Source organism: Haliotis cracherodii, unplaced genomic scaffold (genome assembly GCF_022045235.1).
Source record: "Haliotis cracherodii isolate W230 unplaced genomic scaffold, xgHalCrac1.p SCAF_12, whole genome shotgun sequence".
Classification (NCBI taxonomy): domain Eukaryota; kingdom Metazoa; phylum Mollusca; class Gastropoda; order Lepetellida; family Haliotidae; genus Haliotis; species Haliotis cracherodii.
Genome location: NW_027266267.1, coordinates 40,728,791 through 40,746,107, shown reverse-complemented (window position 1 = coordinate 40,746,107; position 17,317 = coordinate 40,728,791). Strand labels below are relative to the sequence as shown.

The following is a 17,317-nucleotide window of genomic DNA, read 5'->3' as shown; positions in this document are numbered from 1 at the left end:
TGTTACTAAATGATAATTCAGATCTGTCTCTTAAGTTAAACTGTCTGCATATGATGGAGCATTCAGTAATGTAATTCTAAAAAAAAAAAAAAATGACATGCCGTTACTGTCCACAATGTAGCTGTAACTGTCCACCATACTAACAGTAATTATTAGTGCATGGGCACTCTTTTCAGATTTGATTGCAACAACTGTATTACGTATTTATGGGTTTACATTTGTATTTCCTTGTGGATAGTGCATGCATGAGTATAATGCGCAACCCCATTCTTTTGTACACGCTTCGGCGAAAATTGCGTTTCCACATATAGTGAGCAGTCAATAAATACATCGTATTGCTTCAGGTGAACAAACAAGGGATATCAAACTTGGTTAATGAAAATGGGAAAATTGCTATAAAATATCACTAGCTATGATGATTTGCAATTTCAATTGTATTTTCTATATGCTAGTCATTGTTTTTTATGCGGAGATTAAGATAATCGTATGTGATTGTCTCGTAAAATTAGCCTGAAATACAGTCAACTTTGTTCATATTTTCTAACCGATCTGGTCGCTATATGTCTGAAATAATGCCGATGCAAAATACAATTCACTCACTCACTAACCGATCTAACAGTGATTTAAAATACCCAATATCATAACTGCAATTTTTTTGTAATACATTGATAGGAAATATAAAACGTCATAACCAGTCTTGATTATCTACCTGAACATATTCCATTTGGTGTAGTAAATACTATATATATTTAAGATTAAAAGAACCATAAACAAAGTACGGTGATATATTGCCAGACATTTGTCAATGTGGCACCGTTTGACGAGTCACCGTTTTAGGCGAACAACAACAACAGATATGATTTTTTTGCAAATCAAAATATGTCATTTTTGGTATATTTGTATCCATTCTCTGACAACTAAGGTTCGTTTCAAGCGTCAGTAGCGGTAAACTGATCGTGATTGCTGTAAACAATGGTGAGTTGGTGTGATCTGCTCAGTCTGTGATTTCGTTGAAATTCAATAGAGAACAATATCATCATTTTCATATTATTAATTTTAAATTGGGGAAAATCAGTTTGGCGAATCGGTAGGAAAAAAATCGGTCTGGCCTCAGCATGACAAAAAGTTGAGCCTCGCGACTATGTTAGTATAATAAAGAAACCCTATCATATCGTTTTTAATTATATTGCATTCAAATAGTGAAATAGTGAATTTTAAAATCTTTGTATTAAAAATAAACTACCTAACCAATCTACTGTTACTGGCCTTGTCCTGTGTTTTAGTTGTGCCTTTGGATGTATGACACGATCATTAGTTTTAAAAAAGTGTAATCTGAAATAAAATGTCATAGCTCCTGAATTTTTCAACTAAAACTTAAATGTTTTATCTATAATATTTTAGTGAGAAGCTCAAAAAGTGAAATTAATGCCCGTACTGGTACAGCAGATGTCCACATTCTTACTTTTCATAACGTCCACTGGATTGATGGTTTTCTGTACAAGGGTTTACCTTGTTTTCATATTCAGTTTGTTCTATTGATGCGTAACTAATTACATTCATAGTTTTCCTTTTTGTCCGTTTGTTAGGTTCATTGTGCATGCAATACTAACAAATAGAATAATGTCAAGGACTGTAAATCGAATGTTTCCTGTTTTTCACTCTTGAAAACCACAACCGTTGTGAAATTGACTCATATCACATTGTTATACCCCCGACAAAATGTCGGGGGTATATAGTTCTACCAAGATTCCGTCCGTCCGGCCGTCACTCCGTCCATCCGTCCGAAAACTATTCAGTGGATTCATCTCAAACTTAGTACATATAATCTGTGTCCTATGAAGGGGTGCAGTCAAAAGAAAAAAAATGTTTTTATTAATTTTCCATTTTTTTATGAATTTTTCAAACCCTAACGTCCGTCCGAAAAATTTGTCCGCGCGATTTCTCTTAAACTATTCAGTGGATTCATCTCAAACTTAGTACATATAATCTGTGCCATATGGATGGGTGCAGTCAAAATAAAAAAAATTGTTTTTATTAATTTTCCTTTTTTTAATGAATTTTTCAAACCCTAACGTCCGTCCTAAAACTTTGTCCGCGCGATTTCTCTTAAACTATTCAGTGGATTCATCTCAAACTTAGTACATATAATCTGTGTCATATGGATGCGTGCAGTCAAAAGAAAAAAAATGTTTTTATTAATTTTCCATTTTTTTATGAATTTTTCAAACCCTCATGTCCGTCCGAAAACTTTGTCCGCGCGAGTCCTCTTAAACTATTCAGTGGATTCATCTCAAACTTAGTACATATAATCTGTGTCATATGGATGGGTGCAGTCAAAAGAAAAAAATTGTTTTTATTAATTTTCCATTTTTTTATGAATTTTTCAAACCCTCATGTCCGTCCGAAAACTTTGTCCGCGCGATTCCTCTTAAACTATTCAGTGGATTCATCTCAAACTTAGTACATATAATCTGTGTCATATGGAGGGGTGCAGTCAAAAGAAAAAAAATGTTTTTATTAATTTTCCATTTTTTTATGAATTTTTCAAACCCTCATGTCCGTCCGAAAACTTTGTCCGCGCGATTCCTCTTAAACTATTCAGTGGATTCATCTCAAACTTAGTACATATAATCTGTGTCTTATGGATGGGTGCAGTCAAAAGAAAAAAATTGTTTTTTTAATTTTCCATTTTTTTATGAATTTTTCAAACCCTCATGTCCGTCTGAAGACTTTGTCCGCGCGATTTCTTTTAAACTATTCAGTGGATTCATCTCAAACTTAGTACAGATAATCTGTGTCATATGGAGGGGTGCAGTCAAAAGAAAGAAAATGTTTGTATGAATTTTCCATTTTTTTAATGATTTTTTCAAACCCTAAGAAGGCTATCACTATCCTAGCTATTTAATTTGTGACTACTGACACACTAGGCGGGTCGGGGGTATTAGTGAGCCACGCTCACTTTTGTACTTGTTCGTATTCATTTTCATTACATGATTCCAGAGGATAAACTGTCTAGACCTACATGATTTAGATTTACATGTAGGTACTCCTTTTTAGTATGTTCTCGTTTTGCCAACATCCCAAAACGCCTTCAATTTTATAAATTGAAATTACGGTCTGTTGATATTTATTTTACTTCTGAAATTTAAGTAGCCCCAACTGAGAACATGAAATACAAGGTCTGTTTCCCAAAATGTGCCTGTATTATATTGATTGTTATGTCACGTATGAAGTTTAAGGCGCCCGATTAGAGTACAATGTCTGTTTTCCAATGTGCTTTTGTGAAGTGACTAAGTTTTTTCAAGCAGTCATTCTATATTAATTCCCAATAGTTTCATTCAGCTTCAGTGATCTCATAGATCTCAGAGTTTATTGCTGGCACCATGGTCTAAAGCAGATGATATGTGATCTGAAACTTGGTGTATCTTCCTTTAGACCCACCTACTACACACTTCCAGTGTAATGTTCCTGCTAATTATTTCTGCAGGTGTGCGTTTTTAAATCCGAATTTGCCTTCTATGACTTTTGGAGGCAAATTGGGACTAAAATCTCCATTTATAAGCTGCAGGTGTATGGCGCCTCCAACAACCTCCTTGTCCATGTAAGAGTCATGCTCATTATGTCTGCGGGGATGTGTTTTTCCATTCAAATCTGCCTACACTTACTCTGTAGGCAAATTGGGATGTTGGCAAAATGGGACTCAAGCCTCCTTTTGTAAACTGCAGGTTTACGACGCGTCCAACAACCTTCTTGTCCTGCTAAGTGGCGACAGACGGGGTTACATTGTCCAGTCAGCCGTCTACTACCGTGTTGTGTTTACTACAAGTAGATATACTGTCAAGAAGGGATTCAAGGCTGTATGGACAGGTATGTAGATGCTTACTTATATGATATTTCGTCTCCTTTCATTTCTTTTCATCATCACCTTGCAACTGATACACGGTAAGTTCAGCTATACACGCTTGATGAGATATACAAAGCATAAACAATTTTGTAAAGATGAGATATACAAAGCAAAAGCAATTTTAAGGCGACCAATGTTATTAGCATGTCTCAAATAAAACTGATATAGTGGAATGTTTCATTATGGCATTTGCTCTTGTGTTATAATTAGTACTCCACTGTGTTAGCAGGATTACATACTCTCCTTGCAATTATATCGACGGGTAAGTGATTGAGCCGTCTGGTACTTTTCCTGACGGATTGCACGGTATGTGAGCAGACAGTTTGGTCTAATGCACACAGTGGATTAGCAGACGGAGGTGATTGCACTGGCGGTGAAAGCTTTGTTATAATCGATTGAAAGTGTTGAAATTGGTTGTGCTGAGGTGTCGTGTCACCTTAAAATTGTTCGCATGGTCAACAATCTACAATTTTATTGTACAACAGACACAAGAAAATATATAAAAATGTCACAAATACGAATTGTTAAAAAGGGAATATGAAGACTAATACTGTTAAATAGACACCTTTTAGAACGAGAAATAAAATCACTGACATAGTATGATTTTATTGATATTCGTGACTGATGTAAATACAAATGTTTTTTTTAATATATATTTCCTTATTTACAATATAACAATTTATAACAATTTCACAAAACTTGCTTAAAAGTTAAAGCAAATTCCTGATATTTATAGTGAGATACTCTTGTTATTGCACTAAGAATGAGCCAGTACCAGTCCAAGTGAACAGTATGCAATCAAAACCAAAACTGAACCGATTTTACGCAAAGCAATCAGATAAAACGTCTGAAGTGATAGTTACTAACACTCAGGCTGTTTGTCAATATAATGACGATATCAATTGGCACACTCGTGGTATTTGAAGAATGAAAGTGATATGTTCATACTTTAAAATGAACTGTTATTTGCAAAGTAAGTGTTCATGCTTTTATTGGCAGGTTCAAAATATTGAGTAAAGACACATGCTATATGATTAAAATAGATAGGAGAACATGATAAGGGCATGAATGACGCTTTAATGACACATGTCATGATGTAAAGTATATAACAGCAACGTTAATTAATTAATGACAACATTATCATAGTTAGAATAATCACGATCATATCCAATGATCCTCTTGTCATAGCCCAAACAACATGATTCTTCCTTTAATTCATTTTACAACAATTATGTTTACATCCAATTTGTGATAGGCATTTTGGAACAGGTAGATTAACGTGAGCTAGATACTGAACGGATCACTTGTCAAACGAAGATGTCGAGGCTACTTTATCGGGTAATGAATTAGAACTCTGGACAGACACCTCCCATGATAGCTTACACGAGGGAAGTATTGCACTGAGGTAATTAGCGGCACATTTTACTATGTGATTGAACGTTAAGTAAATCTTGAAGAACAATCAAATTTGAAGCGTTATTTGGGGAAATTACCTAAGCCTGTTACATTAATATCATCACGCATTCTAGACCGATGACACGCTCTACATTGATATATGATATTTACAAAAAATACATTTTCTATTCATAGCTGTTATATAATGATATCTACCTCTTTGGCGTTTATTAACCCCCGCCACGAAGTGGAAGGGGGATATAGGAATTGGTGCCGTCCGTCACATTTCGTTGCCGGAGCAGATCTTGAAAACCGTACCATATTTCTTCACCAAACTTGGCACATAGATAGATCTAGTGGTGAACTGGTGCCTTTTGATAGTTTGGCATGTTTAAAAACAATATTTTTTTTAGTTTCCATGGCACCGACTTTAATTTAGACTGAAAATGGCAGTAGTCCTCGTTTCAGGAGCAGATCTGGAAAACCGTACCATTTTTCTTCACCATATTTTGCACATTAATAGGTCTAGTGGGGAACTGGTGCCTTTGGATAGTTTTTGAATTTTAAAAAAAATTATTTTTTCGAGTTTCCATGACAACGACGTGGATTTAAACTGAAAATGGAAGTAGTCCTAGTTTCCGGAGCAGATCTTGAAAAACGTACTATATTTCTTTACAAAAAGGCCCAGTGAACATAGTTCACAGGAGCTAATGCATTGCACACACCCGACATGTCATATTGGCGGGGGATGTGAGTATTTCATGCTTGTTCTATGTACACATATGTAATCGATTTAAGTAAAGGATATTGTTATGACCAGGTATTCTTCGACCTGAGTGTTATTGGCTGTCACAGACTATTAATAGTATTCCCTACAATCATGATCAGCAACAAAACAATTTAATCAATGACGAATCAGTTTTTCAAAACATTGTCGCCGAAATAACCTCCCTAGAAGACGCAGAGTGTAAACTCCCGAACTAATAAATATATCAAAACACTGACGAGTATTCAAATCAAACGAATAAAATTTAGATCAATGATCAGTGTTATATTTCAATAGTTTCATTCATTTCGTTTATATATAGAATACTAAACGGCGTCCCGTGTGATACCACTTAAAGGAGTGAGTGAGTATAGTTTTACGCAGTCTATAGCAATATTCCATCAATATCACCGCGGGGGACACCAGAAATGGGCTTCACACATTGTACCCAAGTGGGGAATCGAACCCGGGTCTTCGGCGTGACGAGCGAATACTTTAACCACTGTGTGCTAACCAATTCCCCCCCCCCCCCCACACACACACTTTTAGGAAACGAGTGAATAGTTTGGTATCAACTCAACTTTTCGCGAGGTTCATAAAAAAAGTGTTACACTGAAGCTCGTTTCATATTTTATTACTCGTCTCTTTTATGCAAATGAAATTATCGAAAATGAAAGCCATGCTTGTTTGTCTGCGTGCAGGAAGTTTCGGAATTTATACACGGAATCTTGAGAATGAATACAATGAAGAAGAAGGAGAAGAATAGTTTTTATTTACGTGTCAGATGCTATTTAAGCACCAAGCGACTATGGCTTTCGAGACACGGTGAAACATGTGTATCATATAGATGATTTTAAAAGCAAAGCACAGTTGAAAGCCGATGAACACATAACGTATCCAAATTTAACGTTAGACGTTTACCACTAGTAGTTGTACAGTTAAAAAATAAATGCACATTCACACCGTCACATATGCATATACACCCATAGACATACCACGAATGCACTCACATTAAGAGACATCCACACACATTAACAGACACACACACACACGCGCGCGCGCGGAGACATTCGCAGTCACTAACCCACCAACATATATCACATACTTGTATCTTATACTTACATCTACATGTACACACATATGCAGGGAAAACACGACACATGCACACTGATCAGGCACGCAAACATGCACACCCACACATACGCACGCATGTATATACCTATGCATCCAGCTACCCAGAGAGACAAACAAACAGGAAGGGTTTACATACATCTATTCAGGCTTTTCACATCAATTCATTCTTCACGTTTCGTTCATTATAATTCATACAAGATCACATTGTAATTCACATGCACACACCTTTACGTGATTGAAGCAAACATGCGCACAACATACATTCAGTACAATGCAAATATTTACTCGCATAATCATGAATGAATCAGTGACAGATTATTTTTTGTCAAAACACTGTCGGCGAAATCACCTCCTGGATAGAAGCAGACAAACTCCAAAACAAAGAAAGAAAGATATCGAAAAGTCATTACAGACAAGATTCTTGGATTGACTCATCATCTGTAATTCATTAAATTCCACTATAAAACATGATTGCATTGTGTAATTGCAAATATTGATTAGCGTCAGTCTAACACTTTTGAGATTCCTAGCTTCGACTGCAAAACAAACACTGTCGTTAGTTTCACTTCCGTTGATTTGACATATTTGTCCTGTAACATGCAGGTTACCTGCACAGGAAACCTAGACAAACCTAGAAAAATGATCGGGGCGAACCGGGATTCGAACCCACAATCACAGGTTTCTGGCGTGCCCAAGGGACGCAACTCTGCACAGCGAATCGCGGCGCCTTAGACGACTGGGCCACTCGTGCCCCCGACAGCTTTATAGAACCCTACCAGCTGTCCACCTTACCCCATGAGATACTGTCACGGTCACCACACGGTCATTCCAACCGTCCGGTTGAAACAGAAGATACTAGTAAGTCACCACAAAAGGACCGTACAGCCCGCACGTGCTACACTGGTCACTAGTCTACAGTAACCGATCCAGCTCGACCACCGTACGGGGGGCACGGGTGGCCCAGTCGTCTAAGGCACCGCGATTCGCTGTGCAGAGTTGCGTCCCTTGGGCACGCCAGAAACCTATGATTGTGGGTTCGAATCCCGGTTCGCCCCAATTATGTTTCTAGGTTTGTCAGCACCATACCCGTGCTCGTGGGTTTCACCGAAGTGGTAAACGCCTGAGACCTGCATCACTTCGGGCTTTCCTCCCACATTAAGCTGACACGCCGTGATATAACTAGAATACTGGTAAAAGCGGCGTTAAACCCGACTCACTCACTCACTCACTCACTCGACCACCGTACGGTCTCTTCACGGACCGCATGGGCCAGACGTTTTTTTCCTAGTCGGTTACAGGATCGGCAAGACAATCACATGGCCTCCATAGGGGAGCTACGGTTATGGAACAGTTTACCCATTCACAGATCTTACCTGAATTGGGGACACCGTTGACCAGCATGGGGACCACGTGGATCCGCATGAGTACTTTGTTACTCACCAGCCTGATGACACCCCTTCCACGTCCCTTCTGACTCTGACCTGGGCAATGAAAATGGCTATTATGAGGTTAAAAAATCCCCAATGCGGGAATCTGGTACTGTACTTTCTTTTGTGGATCTACTGAACTCCCTATACCATTTCATACCATACCTGCCTCCCAGTATGGACCAGTTTAGTCCTTCTCAAAGGCCGGAATATGTTGGTTGCCACGCCCCTGTTACGTCTAACGTTCACCAGACTCTGCCATGGCTGAGCCTCACACAATGGATTATTGATCAAGCTTTGGACAATCTGCATAAACTTTGGCATGACGAAAGACTGTCGCTCCCTAATTTGAACAGAATGTTTTACCGGATGCATGACTGGCTGTTCCCTGATTTAACGGTTTTATATGATGACTTTCTCAAGGTCGTCAAAAATTCCTACATGAAATTTCACTTACTTTACATAGTCACGTTAATAATCTGTCAACTGTTAACAGTTATTCCAAGGATATTGGAGCTTATAACAATTGGTTTGTGGCTGGAGTCTCACTCTATACCTCCTGTTGCACCCATCCCATGACGATGTCCCGGCAGACATCCCCCTTTTCTATCCGTGTGGATCAAGTGGGTCTTATTCACAGTCTTTTGGACGCAATTGTTGAGATGCAACAGGAAATACTCATCATGCAAGTTAAGACGTCTTCTCATCTGGATGCGACGTCAGCAGCTCCTATCACCGATCAGATCTAGGGATGTATCAATTCAGGCCAAGAAGATGGTGATGTCCCATCCAATCACAGCCCCCAAGATATTTTGTAACCAAATTGGGAATATTGTTGATGAGATCAGACAGGTGGCTGAGAGATTTCAAGTGTCTACCATCAACTTAGCGGACAAAGCTCACGAATCATCCAAACGACCAAGTGACCAATCCAAGATTATCGATCTCAAAAGGGTGAAGAAATTCTTCCTTCCCCCTCCTCCAAAATTCCAGTCAGGGAGATCAGGCTTTTCAGCATCGATCTACAAGATGCATATCCATGTGGCGATCCAGGTCATCACAAAAATATCTCCTTCACTGTAAATGGGCATCATTATGAGTTCAGGGTTCTCCCGTTTGGGATCTCACCCTGGTTGTTCACCAGAATAACGGCACCAGTGATCAGTTTTACCCATATACATCTGGTTTGCCTACATGGATATTAAGATGATTTCCTGGCAGCAGACCAGGACAGGTCTCTACTTTTCTGACTCTACTCACGACATGTCTCGGATTCCTCATTTATTCTTCCCAGTCAGAACTCTCACCCATTCAGGAGCTAGTTTACATTGGGGCCCATTTTTCCTTCTTCACAAGGGCATTCTCTGTCCACCGGAAGATCGTTTTGTTCCATGCTCCTCATGAACGATGATGCACTAACCCAGCCGATCAACACAATCAGATGGTAGATGCCCCGCCTTGGAAGGTTTACCTATCTCCATCATCTGACTTACAGAGGAAGGTAACAGTTCCTTCCTCTACAAGCCTGGGTCAAAGATCATCGGGATCAATCACAGGACAACTGTGTTCCTTTACCAAACACATTCCAACACCTCCTCCTTTGGATCCGTGAAGATTCCGGGGTAGAATAGGTCTTCAGCAACCCATCCTTGCCGTACAAGGTGACTATGCTTGTCGTAAAAGGCGACTAACGGGATCGGGTGGTCAGGCTTGCTGACTTGGTTGATGCATGTCATCGATCCCAAATGCGTGGATCGATGCACATGATATTAATCACTGGATTGTCTGGTCAAGACTCGATTATTTACAGACCGCCGTCATATAGCTTGAATACTGCTGAGTGCGGCGTTAAACAACAAACCAACCAACCAACCTCCTCCTACGGCTGACTCATCGTCATGATGAAACGTATGATCTTGTATAATGTTGCACTTGTGAACATATGTTATTATTGATCTGTCTGTAACTAACGTCTGCTCAAATGTTCTACTACTTTCTTTTGCAAATTGTTGTCAACATCAGTTAATACAAATTATTTCATTACCCTCCGACTATCGTGGTCATAATGAAAAGATATTTTAAATAAAGGTATTTCTACGAAATAACAATCAACCACTTACTCTATGTAATCAACAAAACCCTTACTGAAGTCAAAAAAGAAAAAGGAAAAAGAAGCTGAATGAAGTAGTGCTGAATGTCTTCCACATAAACAAACAATAAACAAGCTTTGTATAGGCGGCCTAAACAAAAAAAGTTTTTCGTTTTGATATACAAAATAATCATTGTATATAAAACAAGAGTTTGCCACTAACGTGGCTATATCCCCCGCCCCTGTTGCAGAATTTATGACATAATTAAATCTAAACAAACCCTAACCTTTTTTAACCCAGGTGGAACTTGTCATGGAAATTGTAACAAAAACAACGAACCCTACCCTCACAGAACCTAAGTCCATCTTGTTGCCATGGAAACGTAAAAAATAAAAAAATATCTAAAATTTCTCAATAGCCAAAGGCACCAGTTCAGCATGTACCTGCCAGACCTGCAAAGTTTGATGAAAAAATATTGAACGGTTTATGAGTTATGCTCCGGAAACGAACCCTACCCTCACAGAACCTAAGTCCATCTTGTTGCCATGGAAACGTAAAAAATAAAAATTCTCAAAAGCAAAAGGCACCAGTTCAGCATGTACCTGACAGACCTGTTTGATGAAAAAGTATTGAACGGTTTATGAGTTATGCTCCGGAAACGAAATGTGACGGACGGACGGACGGAGCCCGTATCTATATCCCCCGTCAACTTCGTTGGAAGCAAATGGTACAAGTCAAAACAGGGATTAGCAGTGGTTATAATTTTTATTACTCATGCGTCAAATTTGGAAATATCCTCGACATGTCTACCATAAGACTTTTCGAAAGCTTTGCTGGGGCCTTGAATATTGTAACCTTGATCTAATAACTTTTGAGCAAGAACATGCTTGATTGTACCTTAAAAACTGGGAAATGTAAACACCAAGGGCTGAAGTTGCACCAATACTGCTCAACATAAAGGGGAAGTCGACTATTGGAAAGTTGAAGTGATGCCTCTTGTCATACAGTCTTGTCGAGAGAGTTTTGTAACTCTGAATCTTTATGGATAGATCTAAATATGAAACATATGAGACGGGCTCTCTCATTTCCTTCATTTCTAGTTCAGGGGGGTAATTAAGTGGAAGGTAATTGGCTATTTGATGGTTATTTAACAAGATCAGGTCATCGATATACCTAAAGCTTTAGTTAAACTTCTTGGCAAAATTACCTTGTTTTGACTTTGCCAATCCGAGCAGAATTTCATATGCATAAAGAAAAAGATCAGCAAGAAGGGGTTTTCTACTTTTTGCCCATGTTTTTCCAAAAACTTGAACATCAATGTTTTAAATGAGGCAGTCCAGTATTTTGACATATTGCTTTCTCAGGAAACTTCAGATGGAATTTGCGTTTATATTTGACAAATTGCCCTAAACCCGACATGTAAAGGTATCTATGGTCACCAAGTTTTGTAACAAAAGCCTACCTGGATCAAGGAATGAAGTTTTCTCAAGTCAAGCTACACGTTGATAGTACGGTTGCATGGTCTAGGCAGATTTCTTCCTAGGCAGAAGGTTGACTTGATAACTTATCTAATACAGTGCCAGGAATGAGACCAATGAGACACATCCTGCTTTTTGCAGCTGAAACGAGACGATGGCCTTATCACTATCCCTAGCCATGGGGAACATTAGAATTTTGTTTGTAATAAACTATAGAAAAAAGTCCTATAAAGCCTGAATAAGAGATGGGCACAAGAGTCACTTTATTTTATCAAGTGATTAAATGTGAAATTATTAAACACAAACGGCTCCTTCTCGGGAAAAAAATAATATGTAGCACCAATTCTCAAACTCAGTCTCAATAAGTTTCTCTTAGATGAGCTCACTTCAGTAGTCCCGATTGCAGACACTATGCACTTAGCTGTGCCGTAGCTGTATATGCTTAAAATCTAGTGAGTGAGAGAGTATGGTTTTACGCCTCTTTTAGCAATATTCCAGCAATATCACGGCAGGGGACACGAGAGATGGGCTTCACACATTGTACCCATGTCAGGAATCGAACCAGGGTCTTCGGCGTGACGAGCGATTGCTTTAACCACTAGGCTACCCGACCGCCCCATCAAAATCTAAAAACGTGTAGCAAGGGAAGTAACTCTGGAAAAAAAGAAATTATGATACTAGTTTTTGAACATAGTCTTCAAAAGTATCACTTAGAGACACATGCAAACTGTTGGTCATGTGACGTCAGTGGTTTCTAAAAACAGTTGTCCCAATTGCAGACACTATGCACCGAGTTGAAAAGCACGGAGGAAGGGCCATAACTCTTTAAAACAATTACAGCACCAATTTTCGAACTCAGTTTTGACAAGTTTCTGTGATATAAGTATGCAGACTTTCATTCGTGTCATTTCAATAGTTTGGGAGACAAATTGTCTCCATTGCAGACACTATGCACCGAGTTGAAAAGCACGGAGCAAGGGCCATAACTCTGTAAAAATAATTTACGGCACCAATTTAGAACTTGTGTAAGATTGCAAACAGTAATATCAGTGTTTTTTTTCGTGGCGGGGGAAAAGTAACCATCGATTAATCATGGGGTAGCAATTTGCACATCTGGTAGCAGGGTTGAACAGCTTTATTCTAGACGTGACCTGTTGCTCAGTCAACTAAGTTGGGATTCTTGCTGACAGGACAGCTATTCATTGCCGCTAAAGACTTTTTCAAAATATATGCCAATTAGGAAACATATAGCAGGTTGCTGCTGCTGAGAGGTAACTAGATATATGACCATTGAATCTCAGCAAACAAATGTCATCGATTGATGTGTATTTTACTTTTACGTTCATGACGATCTTCCTGCTTGCGCTGGCTCCTGCAGCTCGTGTTAGAGGGGACTCGTGCTTAGACGTCGGTTGAGTCCGGTTCCAGTGTCTTCAACAAGATAAGTATTCAAGGACAAACGGATTGTCTTTTCAGCCTCCACCACTCTCATTGATTGAGAGCTGATGTCGTGGAAGACGTCTCACTTTGCCCAGCCTGAGCCTACAACATCTACTTGAAGGCATCTCAGACCATCCGTCGCTCTGGCAAGCATGTTTTTCATCCACTTGTCGACGGCTGAAGCTTCTGATGTATCTTGAACCACCATCTCCACTGGCTGTGTTCTATCATTATCAGGGTCTACACCTTTGAGGGACTACCACCCAGCTGCTTCCAATCCTCATGAGACGAGGGCAGTGACTTCCACTCTGGCGTTGCATAGTATTTTACACTCTCAGCCATCATGGAGGGGTTTTATGTTCTTTGCCTCCTACTCCTTTTGGAATCTCAGTCGCCGACGTCCAAGGTCACAGCAGCCACACATCACAGATGTGGAAGCCCAGCGGACTACAAGTCCCAAGTCTGGTTTCCTGTATATCCTGCAATATTTCATTTATTGCTTATGTTAATCAGGTTTCCCATTGGGAGGGTATATATGCTTGTCTGTTGAGACTTCGGTCTACGTTAATAGAAGCCACCATCCGGTGCGGCCATGTGTTTAAATGGTGTCCCGATCTTCTACCTGCTGACCTCTGTCTTTGCTCATGTGATGTCTCAGTAGTTGATTGACGACTTGTGTGAAAAGCGGGTCTACATCAACAGAAGTCACCATCCGGTGCGGCCATTTGTTTAAATGGTGTCCCTATCTTCTACCTTCTCACCTCTGTCTTTGCGCATGTGATGTCTCAGTAGTTGATTGACGACTTGTGTGATAAACGGGTATCGTCCATCATTCCTCTTCTCGTTCTTACTTTATTCAATCTCTACGTAAGTTTGATAGGTTGACGAGGCTAAAAAAACAGATGCCAAGCTGGTCCGCCTTATGTCCTTGGGAGCGTAGGTGTGAGGTCTGTCTTGTAGAACCTACGCCGGGTACGGGGTGTTTGAAACAAAATACCTCCTCCTATCCGGGTCGAGGTTTAAGTCGTGACCGAGTAGGTGTCGCCTGGCTCATGGTTATGCGGTCTTTCTTCGAATGGCGTCCTGTGTGAAACCATGGAACACATGATTCCCCGATGTCATGATGTCTATATATGTATATCTCTTGGTAGCACAAAGAGTTTTTTTTAAGCAATCCTTACACGAGTTTATCGCTAATCCTTGTAAAATCCTTTGAATTTTCCTGATTAGTTCCAGCCTCCTCGTGTACGTCTCACACTTGAAGTCCTTACAGGCTAGGGTATCTGCGCCCCGCCATCCAACCCTGGGATAAATGCATAGTGTGAGACAGGATAAGATTTGTAAATTTTCTAATAAATTGTATATTTATATACTTATTCTATCTCACTAAATATCCTATCTCACTATCGCTAAATTCCCACCCAACCATCCCCGCATCACAGTTACACCAGGTTGTTTGCTCTAGATTGAGAATGAGGGTGCTGGATATGTCAGGTGATCATGTCGCCTTGGTCGTGTCGCACAGGCTTTTAGTGGTGCGTGAACCATGATCACAGTGGTGAATTAGTGATGTGTGAGATGTATTTAGGTGGGTGGTGTTTTTGAAGCTGGAAACTTTGTCCTAGGACGTTTCCACACCAAGATCGAAGAATGAGAGGAAATGCATAGTGTGAGATAGGATAAGTATATAAATATACAATTTATTAGAAAATTTACAACTTCTTTAATATGAGGATCTCAACGTTTCGGAGTCTTTGCTTACTCACTTATCATGTGAATGAATAATAGGATGCAGAGAGCATATATTTGTCCATGTAGTGTTGATATGATGAACCCTTTTGTGTTGATAGATAGAGTAGTGGCCAGACCCTCAAACTGCTGACATACCCCTCCCCATAGTAGAACAAAGCAAACTTAGGTTTTCCTTATGTGTTTGTATCCAACAGACTAGAAAATGGTGGTTGTTGTCAAATGTGTTGGTGGCAGATACTGTTTTGGGGTCAAAATGCACTTTTCAGTTGTAAAAATAGAGAAAATTAAATATAGTCCCCCCCAAAAGCTTTTTTAAGGTAGTGTATGCATTGAATCCTTATTTGCATCATTAATGTGATAGTTTACACATAGTAGACTTGAATTATTGTTAATTTTGTAATCGTAGCCCCTCACAAATTGAGTTATTGGTAAAAAAAAAGCCAAAATATGGTGAATTTTGCTCTATTTTCATTTTCCAATTATTGAAAAAAAGAACTGTAATGAATTATTAGTATCATCTACCAAGCCATTTGATAGCTCAAAATGAGCCGATACGTCTAACTGCTTGCCCTCAAAATAGACAAGCAGATGATACTGTTTTGAAAGAAACAAGTAACTCAATTTAAATTGAAGAGAAGCCCCAGTGATATGGGAGATTCCGAGATGAACCTATTCTATGGCTATCAAGGCTGCTACCCAAACCGATCCAAACTGTATCGTTATGTCTTCAGAAATACAAATTTCTTTCAATATTTATACTACGAGATAGTAAGGGTAAGGCTTACTCACCGGTGGAACGTAGACAATATCGCTAATACAGATATAACGTATTTGAATGTTAATACTAAAGACAAACACTAATTATTTTTGCAGTGACGATATAACTCTTATACACGTTTATTGGTAACTTTCGTCAGTTTTGCTCTTTCGTCAGTTAACAGTCTCTGAGCCAATGGCGGATGCACCAGCAGCGCAAGTCCCAACCCCAGAGGATGTATATATCAGATCCCCTGCAACTGTGGCCACCAATACATTGGAGAAACCTTCAGATCCCTCAACACCAGACTCAAAGAACATAAGACCTCTGTCAACAGACTAGACCTGAAATCCGCTATTTCCGAACACATCATCAAGAAGCAAGACCATAACATCATGTTGGAAGCAACAAAAGTCCTATCTACCAACAACTGGCGACAAAGAAAACTAAATCAGGAGACACAGCCAGCCATGAACCGTGACGAGGGAACCTATCTGCTCAGTGCTAGGGACTTATTGCTTTTATATATTGCTACTTATCCAGATGGCTTTCATTTGTCCATCGCCATTTCTATTGCTATTACCTATCAGTGCTAATCAGTGTAATTAATTAGAAGTTCATGGTCAAGTCATGACAAGACGCGTGTGAGAGAGCTCTGACTAAAATATAAAAAATCATCACAGAAAAAGAGGCCAAAACAGTTGTTGCACAATTGAAACATCTGAAGCTAGTGTCGAAGTACCTGGAAAGACAATGGGAGTGAGTTTAGAACAGTGGCGGGTGAGAATTGTCTTATTCTTTGGGTGTTGACCAGGGAAAGTGGCCATAGTCGATTGAAGCCTTTATCGTCGGCCTGTCCCAGTCGGACTTTTTATCAGAGTGACATTCTTGTGCTGTCTCTTGGTCGTGATTAGCGGGTCAGTAGAGCAAAATCCTGGTCCCGATTTGAGATCGTCTGATCAAGCGCCGAAGAAAGGTTCTACACAAAGTAAACTAACTTATTGTCAAGAAAAGGGAGGTAACCCGGCAGAGCCTAGTCTAACTGACATTATGAGCGCTCTTCAGCGAATGGAGACAAAATTCGAGAAGTCGCTTCAAAACATCCGGTCAGATGTCAATAAAGTCACGAAGCAACTCAACGAGTGTGTAAAAGATTTTGAAGCTGTGCGCGAAG

General features: G+C 39.5%; 1 protein-coding gene across 1 annotated transcript in view; it reads left to right on the top strand.

Annotated features, from left to right (window-relative positions):
- Window positions 1–3,875, top strand: part of LOC139457897 (scavenger receptor cysteine-rich domain-containing protein DMBT1-like) — a 129,898-nt gene extending 126,023 nt beyond the window's left edge. Inside the window, exon 6 of the mRNA XM_071239241.1 lies at window positions 3,726–3,875. Coding sequence (XP_071095342.1) covers window positions 3,726–3,875 — 150 coding nt within the window. The remainder of the gene's footprint in view (window positions 1–3,725) is intronic.
- Window positions 3,876–17,317: the final 13,442 nt, after the last annotated feature.